This window comes from Engraulis encrasicolus, chromosome 16, assembly GCF_034702125.1.
Source record: "Engraulis encrasicolus isolate BLACKSEA-1 chromosome 16, IST_EnEncr_1.0, whole genome shotgun sequence".
Taxonomy (NCBI): domain Eukaryota; kingdom Metazoa; phylum Chordata; class Actinopteri; order Clupeiformes; family Engraulidae; genus Engraulis; species Engraulis encrasicolus.
The window spans coordinates 12947153-12969442 of record NC_085872.1 but is presented as its reverse complement, the minus strand read 5'-3'; the positions used below and the strand labels follow the sequence as shown (position 1 = coordinate 12969442).

The 22290-nt window shown below is 42.0% G+C and overlaps 1 protein-coding gene across 2 annotated transcripts in view; it reads left to right on the top strand.

Moving 5' to 3' along the window:
• The window catches only part of herc3 (HECT and RLD domain containing E3 ubiquitin protein ligase 3), a 46813-nt gene that overhangs the window by 19273 nt on the left and 5250 nt on the right, over positions 1–22290 (top strand). For both annotated transcript variants that reach the window (XM_063218676.1, XM_063218677.1), the window contains 11 exons: positions 517–706; positions 1241–1404; positions 2580–2693; positions 2823–2846; positions 3126–3215; positions 5448–5618; positions 6061–6204; positions 8921–9087; positions 12173–12239; positions 14002–14084; positions 20815–20998. In XM_063218676.1, the coding sequence (XP_063074746.1) occupies positions 517–706; positions 1241–1404; positions 2580–2693; positions 2823–2846; positions 3126–3215; positions 5448–5618; positions 6061–6204; positions 8921–9087; positions 12173–12239; positions 14002–14084; positions 20815–20998 (1398 nt within the window). The remainder of the gene's footprint in view (positions 1–516; positions 707–1240; positions 1405–2579; positions 2694–2822; positions 2847–3125; positions 3216–5447; positions 5619–6060; positions 6205–8920; positions 9088–12172; positions 12240–14001; positions 14085–20814; positions 20999–22290) is intronic.

The window sequence follows — 22290 nt, the reverse complement described above, 5'->3', positions numbered from 1 at the left end:
ATGACATGTAGTGTTTCCATGTGCTTCATACAAAAGAGTCGTGTGACTCAGCAGAGCCATGCACACAGGTGTCATTTAAAGATGCGTAGACCAACGTAGTGTACATGCTGACAACCTGTCTTTTTTTTTATCAAAATTTGATGGGCAATGTAACATAATGCTTGAGTGCCAAGTGGGGACAAAACAACACGTGGTCTAGCCTTCATCATCATCATCAACATCAACAGAAGTCATCAACACAGTCATCATCATTTATGGGTATGGACAGTCATGGTTAAGCGGTTAGGGTGACTCGACTCCCTACCCGCTAGGTTTTAGTAGGTGTAGTAAGGGAGTAATTAATCAGTGCTCTCCCCCATCCTCCTCCATGACTGAGGTACCCTGAGCATGGGTACGGGTCAAGCATAAATGCAATTTTGTTGTGTGTACTTGTGTGCTGTGTCACAATGACGATGGGAGTTGGAGTTTCCCAGTTGGGCTTTCGCTTCACTTTCATATTATGTGTCTCTCCTTCAGGTCACCAAGAGCTTCGAGAGCCTGCTGATTCCCCAGCTCCCCTGTTCCCCCCCGGATGTGGAAGCTATGAGAATATACCTGATCTTATCTGAGTGTCCCGCGCTACAGGACTCCAAAAACTACATCTCCCTCACCATCCCTCTTGCCATGGCCATCCTCAGACTTGATGCCAACCCCAGCAAAGTGCTCGGTAAACTCTCTTTGCTTTCTTTTAACAGGTACGGTGCTTACACACCGCAAGCGCGGCACGTCCACTTAACGTGTCAGTCCGAAACGGTTCGAATATATGAAAACAGATCATGCCTCGCACACAGGAGCGCGGTGTAAGCGCGGCGCATGTCCGGCCCCGCGAGCGGCAGACCGGACATGTCCGCGATGCTCCTTGAAAATAGAACTCGAGTCTATTTTCCTGCGCGGACGTCCGTGTGCAATGAGCAGGTTACATTGAAAATTAATGGCTGCTGCTCGCGGATAGAGCGTGGACGCTGACTGTGCAGTGTGTAAGGCAACCTGTGAACCTCTCGGACTCGCGATGCTCCCGGACACGTTAAGCGAACGCGAATATCTTGGTGTGTATCCACCGTTAGTGTACTGCAGATCCTGAGTATGCAATGTTGTGACGTGTTCCTGTTACATGTCTCTTTGTGGATGTTATTTTGTAGTCAGTCCTGAGTCAAAATCCGAAGTGTAGAGGTTGGTTACCATCCTATTCTGTCTTTTCCAGACAACTGGTGGTCACTAGTGGACTGCGAGGTGTTCTCCCGGCTGGTGGAGCTGTACAAGAGCATAGTGGTGTTCCTGCTGAGCGGGGGGAAGGCCCTGCTCATCCCCGCTTTTCTAGAGAGCTATATTAGTGCCACACTTAAACTACTGGAAAAACTCCACAAGGTAAACAAGAGGGGCCAGAGCCTGTTTCACTGTAGATGAAAGGAGACCTAGTTGTTAACAAGTTGGCCCCTGAAATTACAGTGGCATGAGCAAGTTTGGGCACCCTTTTGGAAAAGCATTACATCTGCTAATCTCTTGTTGAGCTTTTAAGGTAGTAACTTCATTTCAACATATGTTAAACTGTAACAATCTCAACAAGGGAGAAACCGATGTAGTGATTTTCCAAAAGGGTGCCCAAACTTTCTCGTGCCACTGTACAAGAAGTTGTCCCCACCAGTAGATAGTGAGTGCGTCTTAATATGCGACCTTGCCTCCTCCACTTGTGCTTGTCTCCTCGTCCCGCCTCCTGGCCCCTCCTCAGTGGGGAAAACAATAAAGTTTCCCAGCTGTCAGCCTAGCCACAAAAACTTTTGAGGGACTGTTTTTCATTCACCATCCCAATTGCAAATGAGAAAAACACTCTACAATTGAGCGTTTGCAAGATATTGAAATATAATGCTGTTGTCAGTGATGTCATCATGACGAGAAGCAAGTGGAGGAGTCAAGTGGAGGAGGCAAGGTCGCATATTAAGATGCACTCATTGATGGCTGTGATGAGCATGTGTGCTGTGAAATGTTTGGGTCCTGTATGTGTGTCCTGTATGGCTGAGTGCAGCAGATTGCTGTACATATGACTGACTTGTAAGGCCATTTGTGGCTGCGTCCCACTTGAAGTTGAGTTGAGTTAAATTTGCGCCAACTGCACCAATCCTGAGTGACAGTCACTCTTAAACTGTACATGTGCATACAACAAATACACAGCTTAAAAATGCTTGTCTAGTAAAATTAAATATTTGTTGTCTAACTACATTTTGAAGACCATTCCACCTACCTCTGTGCATACACGCCTCAGTGTTAACACGATACATTGACCATCAATGTTTTATTTCTCATTGCTGGGGTGTTTGTTTTTCCATACTAAACATAAAGGTCAACTGAAGTGCAATGTCCAAGTTGTGCATTATTTCTACTTACTGTAGGTTAGCTTTAACATTTCATTGCAGTTTTTTCAAGTCTGACCTGATGTCATTTTGTTTGACCTTTGTTTGACCTGTTATTTTTTAAAAGCATTGGTTGGTTCCAAGTCAACCTGCTGTGCCCTCATGTTGATGTTTTCCTCTCCTCTCCTGTGCCAGGTGAACCTGAAAGCTCACCATGTGGACTATAATCACTTCTACATCCCTGACATCACCACCCTGGTCAACATCCAGGAAGACTACCTCAAGTGGTTTCTGAGCAAAGCTGAGATTGTGAGGACAATTACCCTACCTTTCCTTTTTTTTCTGTATATCCTCAACAATTCCTCTCTCTTTCTTGCCCACTCTTTTTTTAAATCCTACTCTTTTTTTAAATGCTAACAATGTTCTTTTTTTCCACAGAAAATGAGAACCCCTGCAGTACAGGTATGTGATATCAACCGTATAATGCATTACAGCCGGGGCACTTCAACCACGTTTCTGTGCTAACCCTGTTACATACAGTAGATTTTTGAACAATACAGTACATTTGACTTAACCTTACTTGATTTGACTTTCCTGCATTCCTTTACTGCACTAGCATCAGCTTTAACGGTCATGGTAGATGGAGATAGTGGGAGCGTATGTGTTAGTTTGTGGAAAGAGCAACTCACCCATCCACCCACTCACCATCCTCTCTAAAGGAATACTTTGTGTGTCCTCTAGAACTCTGTAACCCTATGTGCCTATCCGTTCATATTGAACGCTCAAGCAAAGACGACCATGCTGCAAACGGACGCAGAGCTGCAAATGCAGGTAACTGAACACAGATGTACATATAGTTTATAATCATTATAATTAGGGCTGTCAGTAGATTAAAAAAATAATCTAATTAATTACAGAATTTGTAATTAATTAATCTAATTAATCGCACTTACTCGTATGTTCTTTTCATGCCGCGAAACAAAACATGTACTGCAGACTTACTTTAATATGAGGGTAATAGTGACATCCAAACTGTGTAGTGATGAGTAAATTGTATATGCCAAGAGTAGTTAAAATGACAAATCATTGTATTCATTCTATTCTTAGACATACACATACCTGAGCTATAAACATTACAGAAAAACATAATAATAATAATAATAATAATCATAATAATAATAATAATTACAATATAGGCCCTATGATGTACTATGATAAAATAGGCCTGGTAAACAGAGTTAGTGAATAAATAGGCTACATTAGCCAACACAAAAAATGAGTCTACAGTATCTTATCTATCTATCTATCTATCTATCTATCTATCTATCTATCTATCTATCTATCTATCTATCTATCTATCCATCTATCCATCTATCCATCTATCTATCTATCTCTATCTATCTATCTATCTATCTCTATCTATCTATCTATCTACTGTATCTATCTATCTATCTATCTATCTATCTATCTATCTATCAGAAAAGGTCAGAGTTCAAGGAAATGGGAACACCCCCTGATGAAACAGATGACGTGCATTCATTCACGTTTTGTTTACATTTTGGGGAGCTGGATTAGCCAGGAATGATAACTGCACTGAGCTAGCCAATAACCCTTCTTGGACTAAACATTGATTCTACACCAAAATATTCTATGGATGTAAGACAGGACAAGAAAGACTGACTGATGTAAACTTCTCCAAGCTATCTGCACGAAAGGTAAGACATCCTATCTCTGTATAGCGATTGGTTGAAGCTAGAAAACGTCAGTGTCTGAGGTGTCAGTGGAAGTTAGCGATCAAAGTTATCAACTTGACATCTGTGGCACAGTGGTATTATTTTATTCTGAACGTGGCATGTATTACTCAAGTCGCTGTAATCACAACCCAACTTGAGAAGATCATCTTCCAGCACTTGCGATGACTTTGTGCACATGTGTCAAATTGAAATCCCTAGGCTACTCTGCGCTGTTGACACTTGCACTGTAGCTTGTGCCATGGGGTAATTTCGGAGCCTGTAATAATATTTTGATTCTTATGTGCAGCGTGGAAAAGGTAGCAATTATCCATCAAGTGGTTTGATGTTGTAGTGAATAGACAAGTGTTGTTCTGCAGATGAGCAGAAACTTCTGCTGAAATTGCGGTAGGCTCTAGGTAGTAGCTTGGCTACCACGGTCACACATCATGAACACAAATATTTGCGTCGTGCGTTTCAAAGCCTGAACAGTCAATTCATTCGTATGCTGGGCTATAGTTGTATGAAAGATTTAAGTAGGCCTACCACAAGTCCAACTATTATACAACTGCCATGGCCAAATCAAATGATAAACTGTCTTGAAATGCGCCTGTATTCATATCAGATGAACCAGCTCAGCTGCCGAGCGCAGACTGGTAGCTTACATCTCGTGATAAAATGCTTTCTAAAAGTTATCAAATATAGACAAATCGATAGGCCTAATGGGAAAAACACCAAATTGGGTCTGACATGTTATTAGTTGTCTGATTGCTTGTGTTAATTGAAGGAAAACGTCGTTGGTCCACATCTAATTTTAACTGAACAGCTGTTCGCAGCAATGCAGCGTCAACTGGCACATCTCGTAATAATTCAAAAATATCTAAAAATAATTAAATACAAACATATGCTTTTGTTCATGAAAAAAGACAGAAAAGTGTCTGTATTTGTTGTATTTATTGTATTTTAGCTTTAGAAGTTGACGGACGGCTTGTATTTATCACGGCGTGAGTGAGTGAATTCAGTTGCCACGCCATGCGCTTTTGGTGTGGCTTAGAACGTATGTCTACCCATAAATAATTAAGGCCATTAATTTTTACAACGTGTTAATGCACCTTGTAATTAATTAATCTAATTAACGCGTTAAAATGACAGCCCTAATTATAATCATATAATCATAATCATATAAAATAGGAAAATGTGTCAAAGTATCAATTTCAAATGCATTTGTGTGTGCCGACTGTGTCAGACCTGCCTTACGTACATGTATGTGATGCCCCGTCTCCCTTTCCACTTCACCCCTTTCCTTGTGTTGTGTGGCTGCTTTGCGTGCAAGATGGCGGTGAGTGGTGCCAACCTGCACAACGTGTTTATGTTGCTGACGCTGGAGCCCCTGCTGGCACGCAACCCCTTCCTGGTGCTGCACGTACGCCGAGACCATCTCGTCAGTGACGCACTGCGAGAGCTCACCGTCTACTCTGACGTCGACCTCAAGAAACCCCTGAAGGTCAGAGTTCAGAATCTGCCAACATCTCCGTAACACACAGGCTTGCTGTGTGATGAGGCCAGGGCCAGACTCCAGAAGGGCCAGTATTGCCCATATGGACATATTTATATATTTTCAGAAGTAACAGATCAGTTGGTGACATTTAGTGCTCCTGTTTACTCTGCATGTGTTTTACAGCTAAACACATTGCTTATAATATTGTTTACGCCAACATTGAAATTTCATTCTGTTCTGCACACACCGCACATTGTATTTGTCATGTCGCAGAGCTATGGAGAACTACTTCAAATAATGGCCTCTTTAAATTACTGTATATTTTTTGCTTTCACACATCAAAGCCTGATCAGCTGTGCAGGAGGGAGACTTCAAAGAGTGTGAAGTCTGCTGGCATGGGCACCCTCATCCTTATTCAGACTTGGATGTGTTTCCCCCTTGCCTGCAGGTCATCTTTGACGGGGAGGAGGCTGTTGATGCAGGCGGGGTCACCAAGGAGTTCTTCCTCCTGCTGCTGAAGGAGCTGATGGACCCGGTCTATGGCATGTTCTCCCACTACTCAGACTCCAATCTGCTCTGGTTCTCTGATAAGGTCAGTGGTGTGCACAGGACAAGGACAACTTTTATATAATGCACATGTACGGCACATTTCTATTCATACTAGAAATGTTGGCTATGATTATGTCCTCGCTTGAAAGTCACTTTGCTTATAAAGCGTCTGCCAAATGCAATGTAATATTAGTCTGTGGTTGGATGAGGAATTACTCCTGAAATATTTAGAAGTTGACTGTTAGATACATATATTAAATTGGTCAATTTCTATACACTCCAACAGGCCAGTCAATATTTTCAACCACTATAATAGCTAATGGAAAGCTAATGGCAGAGCACTGGCTGTGGGCTGCTCTGAAATGGTGGAACTTGAGTCGTAATAGTCCTGTGAGGCCTAAATGGTACCATTAGCATCAAGCCACAAGTGATCCGTGGACAGAATAAAATGGCCTTTTTGCAATCTGGTGAATTTTACATTGGTTTTAAAGTGCCTTTTAAGTACATTTGATGATTTTGTATGGGGTACCATAGACTTCCATGGCTACACTAAATATGGTCAAACTAGACGTTGCAAACACATACAGAAAAAATCCTAGGTATTCTCGTATTTTACCAGGGCCTAGCCCTGTAATGCACGCCGTACCATCTGAGGCACGCTGTTATAGTCATGAAAGGTTAATTACCATAGTACTACTCTACTCTGACATAACACAGGGCCTTTAATGATGCACTACCACTCAGTCATTGCCATTCTGGTAACAACAAATGAATAACGCTGTGTTTTAACGGGTTAATTACAGATCAGCAATTTCCTGAAATAAGATGGTCTGTTCCTTTAATGTGAATGTTAAAATCTAGTAACATTCACTGACGGAGTCATGTACATTATCTCACATTTCTGTTTCGTTTTCATATCATTCAAGTCATGCAGATAATGGCTGTTTAAGTATTGTCTAAGTATTAATATTTGTTCTTATTTATTTATTTATTTATTAAATTAATGTGGTTGCACAAATACAGTGCTAAGATATTTGTATTGCACTGTATCTATGCTTGGTTTGCTGTAGAACACTGATGGTTTTTATAGAGTAGAGTAGAGTAGAGTATCATTTATCATTTATTGATTCCAGGGTGAAATGAATATGCCCTATATATCCAAGATGGACATTGTGCTGAGTCCTCTAACAACCGAGTCCCCTCTAATCTGCCCTTCATATGCAGCGTAGCCTCGTCTTTGCTGTCAGCTGTACATCCAGCCCATAGCCTCAAATTACTGTGGATGTTCTTGGATGATGGTATCAGGGAAGAGAGCCTGTCCGTGTCAGCCTTTTACGTAATCTTGTCCAAGCAACATCTAATGTGAAGCCTGTGGTGTGTAGCTTACATCAGCTATTTCCCAAGAGAAATGACCCGTGTTCAGCAATAACTGAAGCGTGATGGTGCTGCTAGGAACATTTGTGCGTGCCAAACAACAAGGCACCTGTGGGAAACAACTCTGTGACACCAAGTTCCCCTCTCACCCAGTTGTTCAGCTCCTGCAGCGCGATGATTTTGTTCATAGTAGAGTAGAATACAGTATAGTACAGTAGAGTAGAGTAACTTTATTGATCCCGGGGGGGGGAAGATTTCCGCGCCACGTTTTGGTGTTAACTCACCAGTTTAGTTTTAACTCAACAGAAATAAAACCCCATTCATTTTCAATGGGGTTCCATTTCTGGTTATTTAGAATTAAACTGGTGAGTTAACGCCAAAACGTGGCATGGAAATCTACTTGGTATATTGAAGAGTGAAGTGTGGGGTAACAGGTCAACAAACAAGAACAGCTGACAGCAAAGCATCAAGGATATCTGGGCTTCCATAACTCCCATGCACTGTTTTTGCCATTGACTTCAATGTTAAACGCATCATGGCCATTATGAAGACAGAGAATGTCCTGACCAAGTATTGACCATTGCATGTTATGTAGAAAGTACCAAATTTCAACTGATTTAATGTGACCCGAATTTTGATGAAGAAAAAAGTGATTTTATAACAATATTCTAATAATGCGAATTCCCCAATTCATGGGTTTTTTGAGCTGGAAGGCCAACGTATATAAAAAGAAAAAAATTAATGATTGGAATAGTTAAAAAACTGGGCCATGAATCTACAATCCATGACAGTTTAACATTATTGATGGAATTATGGAAATAAATCAACTTTTTCATGGTATTCTAATAAAAAGGCCTGGAGCTGTATGTATCGCTGTCTCCCTGGAGATACCATGTACCATGCCAAATGCAACATGTAGATTTTGGCCCACTCTTCACAGTGCTATTCTGTTAGTTTGAAATTGTAGCCCAAGTGTTCTATGTATAGTCGCCTCATAGATCTCATCAAGCTGCTTTTGGAGAGCAAATGGTTACCAACATTGCTCTAGTATAACAAAGAACAAAACACGCACATCCATCTCAAAAAAGTTTTGGGTGGCAAAGTCACATGAAAAATGAAAATAACTTGGAGTCTGCACACCAAGCTCCCGTTTCTGTCAATTGAATGTGATGTTTCATATGCTATTGCTAAGGCATTGGATTTTCACAAAGATTTTATATTCCAAACAGTAGTGGTTGATTGAAAATTGCCCCAGTGTTCAAAAGTCACAAAAAAAGCATATTAATGCACACAACGAGAAAAAAAGCTCTGTCCAGATGAGATGAGAAATTGCTGTCCTAGCAACTCCTGACTGAAGCTTTTCCTGCTCTATCTATTGCTCTCAGTGTTTTGTGGAGCACAACTGGTTCCACCTGATCGGGATCATCTGTGGGCTGGCCATCTACAACTCCACGGTGGTGGATCTCCACTTCCCCCTGGTGCTCTACAAGAAGCTGCTCAACGTCTCGCCCACCCTGGAGGACCTGAAGGAGCTGTCTCCTACGGAGGGAAGGTACGTGACCACGTGACCACCACATGAGAGCAGCAAGGGAGACCATGGTTGGATATCCAAATATGCAAACTCCTGTCCTCCCTTGCTCACTTGCCTCCTTGTGGCCTTGTGATGACGTCACCAACAACAGACTTGTATTTCAATATCTAGCAAAAGCTCAATTCTAATGTCATTTTCTCATTTGCAAACGGGATGGTGATGAAGAAGAGTCCCCCAAAAGCTGTTTTGGTTAGGCTGACAGCGGGGAAACTGAATTGTTTTCTCCACTGAGGCCACAGGCACAGACCAAGGACGGGAGTCCGCATATTGGAATCCACCCTATATCAGAGCAGAGGAGTACCAGCCTGAGAAATTTGTTTTAGCAGAGGAATGTCAGCAGTGTGCAACTCTGTATACTACAAGGATTATCTTGCCTTAAACCGTTGATGATACTGTGCTTGTATGACAGTATACAGTAATATACATTCAGTCAGTCTTAAGATCTGATTGAAGTCGTTCTTAACAGCCACTGTAAACGACCTTGATTATATGGACTGCCGTGTGTGTGTGTGTGTGTGTGTGTGTGTGTGTGTGTGTGTGTGTGTGTGTGTGTGTGTGTGCGTGTGCGTGTGCGTGTGTGTAAATGAAGACATGGTTAGTTTGCAGTGTAATGCTCAATCATCCAGAATGATCACGCTCTCTCTCTCTCTCTCTCTCTCTCTCTCTCTCTCTCTCTCTCTCTCTCTCTCTCTCTCTCTCTCTCTGAGTCTGCCTGTTATGCAAGAGGAAGACTCAAACGGCAAAGATTTTTACATAACAGTAGATTAGCTGCTGTCTGCTTCACAGTACATTTCCTCAAGCCGAGCTGCATGCACTGGCTTAGTGGCGGGGACCTAATTGTGTGCAGATGTCCCCACAGCCCAGCAGCAAAACAATCAGTGTCCCCCAGATCAGCAGAGGAAGGCTGTAATTAGTGCCTGCTTGGAGTTGGAGGCAGCCCCTCCCATAGCCATGGATTGCAGGCTAAAGAAGCATGTATACATTGGCTGTTTCCCAATGTCCAGTGTTCTAGCCTTACTAGGATGTGAAACTCCCAGTGATTGGATACTTCGCGGAGTTCATCAAAGAGTATCCAGTCACTGGGCGTTTCACGTCCTAGCAAGACTAGAACACTTGACATTGGGAAACACCCATAGTCTTGGATTGGTGCCGGGAGATGGAGAATTTCCAGCCACAAGCAAAGCAATACTGATGAGGTTGATGGGGTCTGTAGTGGTAAGAAGGCAGGACTGGTAAGATGTCTGAATATAGTTTAGCTAGTTTAACTGGGCAAAGGCTCTGATATTAGTGGCAACCAAATATCTTCACATTTGATTTCCCAAGCTTCTGTAAATGTGCCCTTTAGAATGTTTAATTGAAAAATATATAGTAGCTTGAGCACAAATTATTTAAATTATTCATTGGCTAGGCTGATGACAGATGTACCACAATGGTGTAACTTAGCTGTAGCCCACATGCTCTGCATGCTCACAATCGCCTTGGCATCGATCGCAATGCAAGATGTCTGTGGGAACTTTTGATTTGCAGTCCTTTTTAGATGCGTCCTAGCATCTCTATAAGAGGGTATGTCCGTCGGTCTGTCCATCTGAAACGCATTCTCTAAATCGGCCAAAATACAATCTTCGCCGCCATTTTTTGTGTTACATTAAATTGTATTCATGAAATTACATTAAATTGTATTCATGAAATTACATCAATAAGCAATAAGTGGACGCATCTTTGTCCGCCTGTCGGACTTGATGAAGAGCACTGCAAGCTGCATCTGAAATATGTGTTTTACGCAGGCAGCAGTCCAACTACTAAACCAACCAATGGGACCAAATAAAAGATATAACTGGGTAGCTGTCGATTATTTGAGGAGAGGCGTGCATTATTACTCTGCCCTTTTTGAAAAAGATTTGTTCATTTATATGTGTTGTAAACGTTTTGCTCAATGTGGCTATGTACACATGCTTATTTTACCACATTTTCCACTCATGGTACTAAAATAATGAGAGCTAGCCTTATACTAATACAACTTAAAACAAAACTCTTATTTATTATTTGAGAAATACAAGCCATTGTTTCTCCTATCCTTGAATAGTCAGCAGAGTCTGGGAAGTTTACAGAGTATGGAAATACTCTTGGCTGACCTCTAGTCTGCTCATGTGTCTGCTCTGTAGTGTCAAATGTCTTTTTTTCCACTGTGGTGGCACTGGAGTTGGGCAACACTCACTTTGCTTAGTCAGTTTTATGCTTCACACGGGCTATACAAACACCATAATGACATGGGCATTTGCTTGACACCAACAAAATATACATTTTCGTGAGGTTGAAAATGGAAAAATGGAAAGCAGGGCTGGTCACTTAATCCAAATGTGTTTTGGAAGGTACAGCTGTTGAAAATTGTGATCCCAGTAGTGAAATCGAATTTGTTTACCAGGATTAAATCTGTCTGTGCGTGCGTGTCTGAGCATATATATCTTTTTTTTTAATTATATATTTATTCAGATTTTTTGCAGAAAACAAAACAATACAGAAAGGGAAAAAGCAATATACACACACAGAACAAAACAAAACAAAAAACAACACAAACAGGGCTGGGTGAGTTGTAGTTGTACATCACAGATTTTGATATATTCACACAAAGAAAATAAAAGAGGTGAACGGTACACTCATTCTTGACTGCAGTCATTATCCTCCTGGGTAATGTGGTCTAGGATGGGCTGCCAGATCCTGTAAAATATTTTCAGTCTGTTTGACAAGTCATATCTGAGTCTCTCCAGATGTAGTACACCTGTCAGTTCTGACAGCCAATCCTTGAATGTTGGAGCAGTGTCTGAGCATATTTGAGTTTGTGATCTGCAACTAATACTCCGTAAGGCTTTGTATGAACATGCTGCGAGATAAATTGCATGCCGATTTCTGTCAGCCTTGCACAGACTCTTGATTTCATCTGTAGTCATTTATTTGCAATCATGAACTGATGGGTGTAAATTTAAATGTATTATCAAACATGCTTTCGTGTTGCTATTGCTGAGTTTTTCTTAATCTCCGCTCCCTTCAGGAGTCTTCAACAGCTCCTGGACTATGATGGAGACGACATTGAGGACACATTCTGTCTGAACTTTGCAGTGAGTGATTTTACTGCCATTTACACCTATACACTTCTTTATATTTAAGATTAAACAAAAAAAAAATGGTTAACAGCGTGGAGATGGGAAAATGTTATGTAGGTACAGTATGTTTAGTTTAGGATGGAGGATCTGAGCTGATTATCTGAATTGGACATCAGAAATGCTAACATTTCTCTTTTGCAGCGAGTCTGTCAGCACCAACATAGCCATCATTATAAATCTGTGTTTTCCACCCTTTTACGAGGCTCAAAGTTACTCAATACTTCATTCTGTAGAGTTGCGGGGTTGTTGACATGTAAACCGAGATATAGAGAACTTTGGTAGTACAGTTAGTCTAGAAACACAGCCATTTGTAGAGGCTTCGCCACAGCCTGATACAGGCTGCACCATTCAAGGCCTACAGTTACAGCCACTCCAGACTCGCTGCAAAAGATAAATGTTAGCATCGGTTAACTATTGCTGGATTTCTGAATGCAGGGGAATTAAGCAGGTGAGGTATGTGGAAAAGGTTAGCGCTGAGCATCATGCTTTAACACTATTTAAGCCATTTCACACCGGATTTCTCCTTAAAGGGACACTGTGTGAGATTTTTAGTTGTTTATTTCCAGAATTTATGCTGCCCATTCACTAATGTTACCTTTTTCATGAATACTTACCACCAGCATCAAATTTTAAGTATTCATTATGACTGGAAAAATTGCACTTTTCATACATGAAAAGGGGGATCTTCTCCATGGTCCGCCATTTTGAATTTCTAAAAATAGCCATTTTTAGCTGCAAAAATTACTGTACTTGGACCATACATGAAAAAAATTGTGTATTAGTAAACTTTCAAGTGAAGATCAAATTTGGCAATAGGCAGCCCAGTTTCAATGAGCAGCATAGTTGCAGTATCTTTTTTGACCATTTCCTGCACAGTGTCCCTTTAAAGTCCTCTACACCCCAGCTTTTCTCACAAGCCACCAATGAGGCTACCGAGGGACACCTCCAGCTGTCATTTTCCATAAAAACAGCTGAACCACGTTTCAAGAGACTATACCAGAACAAGCCTGGGGATCAGAGGGCAGGCATTTCCTTTTCATTAATCAGTTTGCTTTTTGTCTAGTTCCTGTGGAGATGTTGACTGTTTTTGCAGAATTCCATAATGGCAGCCTGCTTTGTAAACAGAATGTTTCACGTCATGTTGAAACTAGGGGGAAGAGAACTGTGCCAGAGACCGATATTTTGAAATGCATTATTTATGTGTTGCTCTCTCTCTCTCTCTCTCTCTCTCTCTCTCTCTCTCTCTGTCTCTCTCTCTATTCTCTCTCTCTCTCTCTCTCTCTCTCTCTCTCTCTCTCTCTCTCTCTCTCTCTCTCTCTCTCTTTCTCTCTCTCTCTTTTCTCTATCTCTCTGTTCTCTCTCTCTATCTCTCTCTCTCTCTCTATCTCTCTCTCTCTCTCTCACTCACTCACTCACTCACTCACTCACTCACTCACTCACTCACTCACTCTGTGTCTCTCTCCCTCTCTCTCTCTCTCTCTCTCTCTCTCTCTCTCTCTCTCTCTCTCTCTCTCTCTCTCTCTCTCTCTCGGGGCCGTGTTGTTTCTGTTAACGAAGAAATTGTGTGTTTGAGGTGTAGGAGAGGTTTTTTTTCTCCCTCCACATATGGTATGTAATTATATGGCTTAAACTTGTAATCTGACCTGGTGAAAATGATACAATAAATGAGTGGTTAAAAAGTCAAATTCTCTCTCTCTCTCTGTCTCTCTCTGTCCAGATTACCAGGGAGTACTATGGGCTAACGGAGGTGAAGGAGCTGATTCCTGGAGGAGAGTCCATTGTGGTGGACAAATCCAACAGGTGGGTGGACATGCAGTACCAGTGCCTTACTGATTGATAAGATGACCCAGATTCCAGGGACAAGGCAGACTTTTTGGGCTGTTTAAAAAACAATAAGTCTGATAGATTTAAGGGAGAACAGAGATTGCTTCAATCAAAAGTATGTGTGTGTGTGTGTGTGTGTGTGTGTGTGTGTGTGTGTGTGTGTGTGTGTGTGTGTGTGTGTGTGTGTGTGTGTGTGTGTGTGTGTGTGTGTGTGTGTGTGCGCGCGAGTGTGTCTGTGCGCGCGCACGCGTGTGTGTCTGTGCGTGCGCGTTAGTGTGCATGCGTGTGGGTGGGTGTGTGTGTGTGTGTGTGTGTGTGTGCGTCCACTCACTTGCGGTGGTGTTTGTGTTTGTCCCTGTTCTGAGCTTCCAGCTGATGAGCTGATGTGTCGGAGACAAAGCGAACAGATGGGGCATTCCAAACTGCACAGAAAAAAGACACACACACTTTATTTTAGTCTCTTTAGAGGTGCATTATGCACACACAAATACAAAGATTTGCATAAGGTGAACTACACCTATCTGTTTTTTGGAAAATGCACAATTGAACAAGTGCACAAACTCCAAAATTAGTCTGATAATGAGTATGAGACTGCTGCTAGTCAAAGGGAGAGTAGGGTGAGATCATCAAGATGTTTGCAATGCCACAAAGGAAAGCATCTCTTTGTCAGTGGCAGCTATTATCAATGCACAAAGATGTTTCAAAGCAAGATGAAAGTCTATGAAAGCAGTGTGCAAACATTTTTCATCACACTGATGGTGTTCCATGATATTCAGTCATGGGTGAGCGGTTAGGGCGTCAGACTTGCATCCCAGAGGTTGCCGGTTCGACTCCCGACCCGCCAGGTTGGTGGGGGGAATAATCAACCAGTGCTCTCCCCCATCCTCCTCCATGACTGAGGTACCCTGAGCATGGTACCGTCCCACCGCACTGCTCCCCATGGGGCGCCACTGAGGGCTGCCCCCTTGCACGGGTGAGGCATAAATGCAATTTCGTTGTGTTCACTTGTTTGCTGTGGAGTGCTGTGTCACAATGACAATGGGAGTTGGAGTTTCCCAATGGGCTTTCGCTTGCAGATATTAAGTTCATGTTCACAATCACATACGACGGAGTATTAGTGCCACATTTAAAAAAAAATAATAATAATAATGTCACAATTTTGAGATATTATCTCACAATTGCTAGATAGGATCTCACAAATCTGAGATACTATCACACAATTGTGAGTTAATATTTCATATTTCATATAGATTGCCTAGGTGCATTTCGGCAGTTGCTATTGTGTGCTTAAATGAAATGGCTGGTACGGACGAACTCATCAAGTTATACTTTTCTGTTGGATTTTCAAATAATGAGATACTCATGGTGTTAGCCCAGAATCACCACATCGTCATGAGCATTCGGACTCTGATGAGGCACTGCAGAGACTTGGCCTGTTTCGGAGAAAAAAATATATCTGCCTGTAAAAGGCAATTGGAATAGGCTATACGGATGGATTGGCGGCTTCAGTCGCTTTTGTGTTATGGATGGAAGCCTGCAAAGCCCATCTGAACTGCCCTCAAATTCAACCACCTGTAGCCTTGGATCTGTGCGGTTTGAAAAAAGCGCCATACATACACAGCTAGCCCTATCTCTTTATTTGAAAATCGAACAGAAAAGTAGACCTAGGCTATAACTTGATGAGTTCGTCCGTAACAGCCATTTCATTCAATAGCAACTGATGAATTCCCATGTGCAATATAGGACTAGCAACTGCCGAAATGCGCCTATGCAATCTATCTCAGAATTGTGAGATATTAACTCACAATTGTGTGATAGTATCTCAGATTTGTGAGATAGTACGTCAGAATTGTGAGTTATCATCTCACAATTGTGAGATAGTATCTCAGAATTGTGAGATCCTATCTAGCATTTGTGAGATAATATGTCAAAATTGTGACATACCGGTAATTTTTTTATTATTATTTCAAATGTGGCACTAATACTCCGTCGTACAATCAATATTTTCTTATAAAAAAATATATATATATGTTTTTTTTTGGAATATGACTTAATTCCTGGTTTTGTTTTTTCTTGGTTTTATTTTCATTTGGAAATATTGATTGGAACGAAGAGCTGTTTCAAACAAATGCTTATTTTAAAAGATACCTTTTAATCAAAAGTTTTTTCCCATATATTCCTGTTGTGTGTAGAAGGCTGGACACGCATATGCTCAATGATTTCATACTTTGATATCAACCACATACCTTTTCTCAGTTTTGACATAGTTTTTTTGTTGTTGTATAAAATGTGTTGCCCTTTTGTATAAAATGTTGCCCTAATTGAAGGTTAGGTATTTCTGAGCAGGTTTCTGCAGTAAAAACTCTAACTCCTTTTCGTACTTATCATTCCTGGACAGCTAGATAATCATGTATCATATCCCCACCTGTGTGTCTCTGTGTCTATCATGAAAGGTACACTGTGCAGGAAAAGTTTATTAAGTAATTAACTAATATTTTCTAGTATGGCCCAAGTACAGTCATTTTTGCAGCTAAAAATGTCTATTTCTTGAAATTCAAAATGGCGGACCATGGAGAAGATCCCCCTTTTTATGCATGAAAAGTGCAATTTTCCCAATCAGAATAAATACTTAGAATTTGATGGTGGTGGTAAGTATTCATGAAAAAGGTAGCATTAGAGAATATGTTGCAGGAGTTCTGGAAATAAACGCCTAAAAATCTTACACAGTGTACCTTTTAAAAGTATATATTTGTTGGTCTGTGTGCGTGTCAGTCTCTCTATTTTTGGTGCCTCTTTTCACTCTCCCTGTCTCTTTCTTTCTCTGTCTCACACACACACACACACACACACACACACACACACACACACACACACACACACACACACACACACACACACACACACACACACACACACACACACACACACACACACACACACACACACACGCACAGCGAGACAAAACATGTAGACACATGCACAGACAGATAAACATTTGCTCCAATGCTCCCACTGTGCTGTGTTGCCGTCCGTGGCCTTGACTCCAGTTCACCAGCTGACTTGTTGAAGAGATTAGACAAGGCTAGTAGATTACCAGCCCTAATACACTTTACACAAACGTCTGAGTGTGTGCGCCTGTGGCTTTCTGTGTATGTGTCTGTGTGTGTGTGTGTGTTTGTGTGGATTAAGTGTGGTGGGTGTGAGGTCACATGTGGTGGAGCACGTCACCTGCATGTGAGAGCGGCTTGCACATGACCCGATAATAGGGGTGGGGTGGCAGAGGGGGGGGGGGGGGGGAGTTAACTCCTGAGTTACATCTCCCTCCTCACTTTAACATGGACACCATATGTCTTTTATTTATGCTGCTGTAGTTGCTTTGCATGAAATGTCAGCTGTGTGTGTGTGTGTGTGTGTGTGTGTGTGTGTGTGTGTGTGTGTGTGTGTGTGTGTGTGTGTGTGTGTGTGTGTGTGTGTGTGTGTGTGTGTGTGTGTGTGTGTGTGTGTGTGTGTGTGTGTGTGTGTGTGCTTGTCTGTGTAAGAGAAAGAGAAAGACAAGGAGAGTGTCTGTGAGAGAGTCTGTGTCTCTGTCTGACTGTGTGTGTGTGTGTGTGTGTGTGTGTGTGTGTGTGTGTGTGTGTGTGTGTGTGTGTGTGTGTGTGTGTGTGTGTGTGTGTGTGTGTGTGTGTGTGCGCGCGTGTGTGTGTGTGTGTGTTAGCTGTCAGAAAACCTTAACATTTTGAAGGCAGGAGCATCTTTACATTCACACACAATTTGAATGTTATATAGACTGTGACGCATGCACTCACACACTCACACACTCACACACACAGAGCTGTGGAGTAGTTCCCTGTAGTGCAGGGAGATCACAAGGCTGTGTCTGCAATCCCTCTCCCTCTCCAGGGATCTCCACTCCCTCTAGGCCCAAGACATCAGAAGGACATTAAAGCAGTGTGTGTTTGTATGTGTGTGGATTTCAATTTATTTTGCTTTGTGTAAAACTCTGTACATTGGGGCTGCACGATTATGAAAAAAATGAAGATCAAAATCGAAATCATGATTATTCATCATGATAATTGAACGTCAATAAAAAAAAATTGTAGCATTCTATTTTAAATCAGGAAATGAAATATAGCCAAGAATGAAGGTCCGTGTATATTTTGGTAATTGGATTTTCCCTTATGAATGGGAATTTAAAAAAACGAAAAACGACTGGTTTGTTTGATTTTCGTTTTCAAACCCAAAACGAGCAATTGAATTACGCATTTATTTTCTTACATTGTTAGATCTAACCTATTTATTCATCCATTTACTGGAGTGGTTTCCCAGATTGTTCTTGCGTGGAATGAGGTGTCTTGTCTTAAAGGGGTATGCCACTATTTTGGGGCATAATACAGTTAAAATTGTTTGCCGGGGTTTATAAAGGTGGTAAAGTGTCTTATTTTTCATGTAAGTCAGTGTCTTGCTTTAAGACAAGTTAAAAGAGGGAGCATGTCGCTAAGCTAGTGAAAGTCAATGGATCCGTGTAGCATGCTACAGTGATCCATTGACTTTCACTAGCTTAGCTACATACTCCCTCTTTTAACTTGTCTTAAAGCAAGACAACGCTTAACATGAAAAATAAGACACTTTACCACCTTTATAAACCCCGGCCAAGGATTTTAACTGTATTAAGCCCCAAAATAGTGGCATACACCTTTAAATGTGTAATGTCTTTGAATGTGTAATGTGTAACTGTATTCTTTTACAATGGTGAAACTGAAGACAAGTTTCCACACGTGGACATTAAAGAATCAAATCATCAAATCATCATCAAATGAAAGCCATTCCAGAAGGGAGCACTGACCTAACATAACCTGTCTGACTTCCGGCATCCACAATATGAATAATGCTTGTTTTTGGTCCGTTTTTCCGTTTGTGTTGACTTCATTGTCGTTGACAAAATTTCATTTTTTATAGTGTAATTAAAAAATGAAAATGAAAGGAAAATGCTGCGTAATTCAATTGTTCGTTTTGGGTTTGAAAACAAAAATCAAACAAAATCGTTTTTCGTTTTTTAAATTCCCATTCATAAAGGGAAAATCCAATTACCAAAATATGCACGGACCAATGAATTATATAAGGGATGAGCAAAATTAAACTAAATTGTAATAATCATGTAGAAGGCAATAGCATGAAACTTGGGCGGACCTCCAGATTTTTGGCCAGAAACACGAGAGTGTCCGCCTATTCTGGCTTCAAGGAGGCCCGGAGGCAGGTCACTATTACAGCCATTAAATCCCAATTGAAATCCTGATCTTGATATCACGATTAGATCACGAGTTTCGATTAATTGTGCAGCCCTACTGTACATTACCGTCTCTAAGCCACAAGGTAGATTAGTGTGGAGCCCAGCTGAGGTAGCATGATAAGCCCATTGGCTTCATATACAGTGCACAGCATTAATGAGTACACCCCTGTTGAAAAGTGACATTTTGAACAATATTTGAATAAACACCGAAGTTATTCCCAAAACGCTCGTAGAGTAAGTGTAATACAACATCTTTTGAGCTTACGATAGAAAAGCAAGGTCAATAGTATAACTTAAATTACATATTTGACCATGCCATGACATATTTGATTATGCTGGTGCAAAAGTGAGTACACCCCTATGTTAAAGTGTCTGAGAAAGGGCCGTATCGGCCCGAAATGTCTCGTTCAAAATGTCACTTTTCAACAGGGGTGTACTCATTAATGCTGCGCACTGTACATCAGTGAGGAAAGCTCTCAGGGCTTTTCCAGTTATGGGTTGAGTTGATTGATTCACTTTACCAGGCAATGTTGTCCCCTGAGCCATGCTGGCGTTATCTGGTCCATGTTTTGGAAATACCCTCATCAAGAGAGGGTTTGCATGCGTAACATTCAAATGACCCGCTACAGCCCTGTTTGTTAGAATGGAGGAGGTGGCCTACTTCACACCTTGAGTCTTTTTTGCAGGTGCAGCTATCTCAATCGAAGTCAATTGAGAAGCGCAACACTGCTAGAATTACAGTCAAGAGTGGGGCGCTGTGGCGCAGCGCGCTAAGCCCCACACATTTGGGCTTGCATCCCCAAGGGTTGCATCCAGGGTTCGAATCCGGCCTGGGTTGTTTGCCATCCCTACCCCGTCTCTCTCTCCACATTCGCTTCCTGTCGCTCTTCACTGTCCTATCTAAAAAAATAAAGGTGAAAAGGCCCATGAATAATACATTTTAAAAAAAGATTTACGGTCAAGCAGTGTTGCGCTTCTTCTATTACCCTATGACCCCTCAAGATCCCTGCGGTCCTCTTCCAAGGGCCAGCGGATCGTCCCTCGTACCAGGCTCAAGGCCACCAGTGACAGAACCTTCCATGTTGCTGCTCCCATTCTTTGGAACAATCTGCCCGACCACATCCAGAATGCCCCTTCACTGGCCATGTTTAAGCAACCCCTTAAGACACATCTCTTCCTGGAGGCTTATGGCTGCTAGTTCCACAAGCACTTTCACTTACATGCATTCACACACACGCTGACACACTGACGCGCACACACACTCACACTTTCCAACACAACACTCTGTGAAGCATCCTTGGGTGTTTTGAAAGGTGCTATATAAAACGAAAGTATTATTATTATTATTATTATTATTATTATTATTTTCAACAGTCCTGTTTGTTGACATGCATATGGTATGTGATTTCCCTTCCACAGGATGGAGTTTGTGTCGGCGTACCTGCGCTACGTGTTTGCTGACGCGGTGCAGGAGGTCTACGCGGCCTTCTCCAGCGGCTTCCTGAAGGTGTGTGGAGGGAAGATCCTCTCCCTCTTCCAGCCCTCAGAGCTCATGGCCATGGTGGTGGGCAACTGCAATTACAACTGGGAGGAGATGGAGAAGGTAAGCAGTAGCTCAGTGGTTCTCAACCTTTTTTTAACAAACGCCCCCTGGACCTCATCCCAAGCCTCCCAACAGCCCCCTTAGTATTAAAAAACTTAAATGATCTAATGTCCCCAATGACAACGAAACACAGCCCCCTCTCATCTGTATCCTTCACGATGCCCTCCTAAGGCTCCCCGACGCCCCCTGGGGGGCTGTACCGCCCCCGTTGAGAAACACTACACTAGCTTGTCAAAGAAGAAGGAAAAATGTACACACTGTTGCTGGCTGCTGTTCAGTGTGCGGATTTTTCCTTCTTTTATGCGTCTTTGTTTAATCCAGCACCTGTTTTACTGGATGTATGCACATCCCTCATGCTACTGTAAGCAGTAGCTTGTCCACAACACGCCACTCACTCGCTGTGAGGTGCTGCTCATGTTTTCAGCACCGTACCTCCATGCCAGCAACATAGCGAGGACTTGATGTCAAGTCATGTCAGCTTTTATTGTCAGTTTCTTAATATGCGCATGTCATACAAGGAAATTGAAATTACGTATGTGCTTGTAAACTGATGAGTGGCCAGAGACACGTTATACTGTGTTGCTAAAAAGTGTGCATGCTGTAATCCACCTCTGAAACCTCAACAACTGGTTGACATGAAGACCTCAGACTAAGCTATACTGTAACTAATCCCGTCAGTGCGCTCTGCTTAGCCAGTGTCAGCAGCCTGGCCAGACGCTTAAGGCACTGTGGCTCATGGTAGCCTCTCCTGGCCTCCCCTACCGGGCGAAGACACCAGCCACGACGAGATTGAAGCGACAGAGAATCGCATCTGTGCAGCAAGAGCGATTGAAGCGACTAGAGTATGTCCGTTAAAAGCAGAATGCAAGCATTCCAACATTCCCATTGGCTGTGGCGGCTGTTGCTGAACACGTCATAGCTAATTTGCATAATATTCCCAGGAGTTCAACTACAAACTGTCGCTCTCGTCGCGTGAGTCGCCTCTAGTCGTCATGAAGGCATCAATCAGAGCTCGGAGCACGACTTCACCCTTTGTCTAGCTTTTTTTCCAGGCACCCTCAGAGTCTATTATCCATGTCCAAATAACCATGGGTTTTACTGCTGTCATTTTGTCAGTAATAAGATCTGATAATGATGGTAGATATGTAGATGTATAGTGTATATTGTGTTTTACTGTAGGCCATATTGAAAAGAGATGACTCATCTGGTTTCTCATCTATCACCATTTTGTTGTAGAGATTAGTTCAAGACGAGAGCAAATGATCTATCATAGATTCATGTCATCTTACACA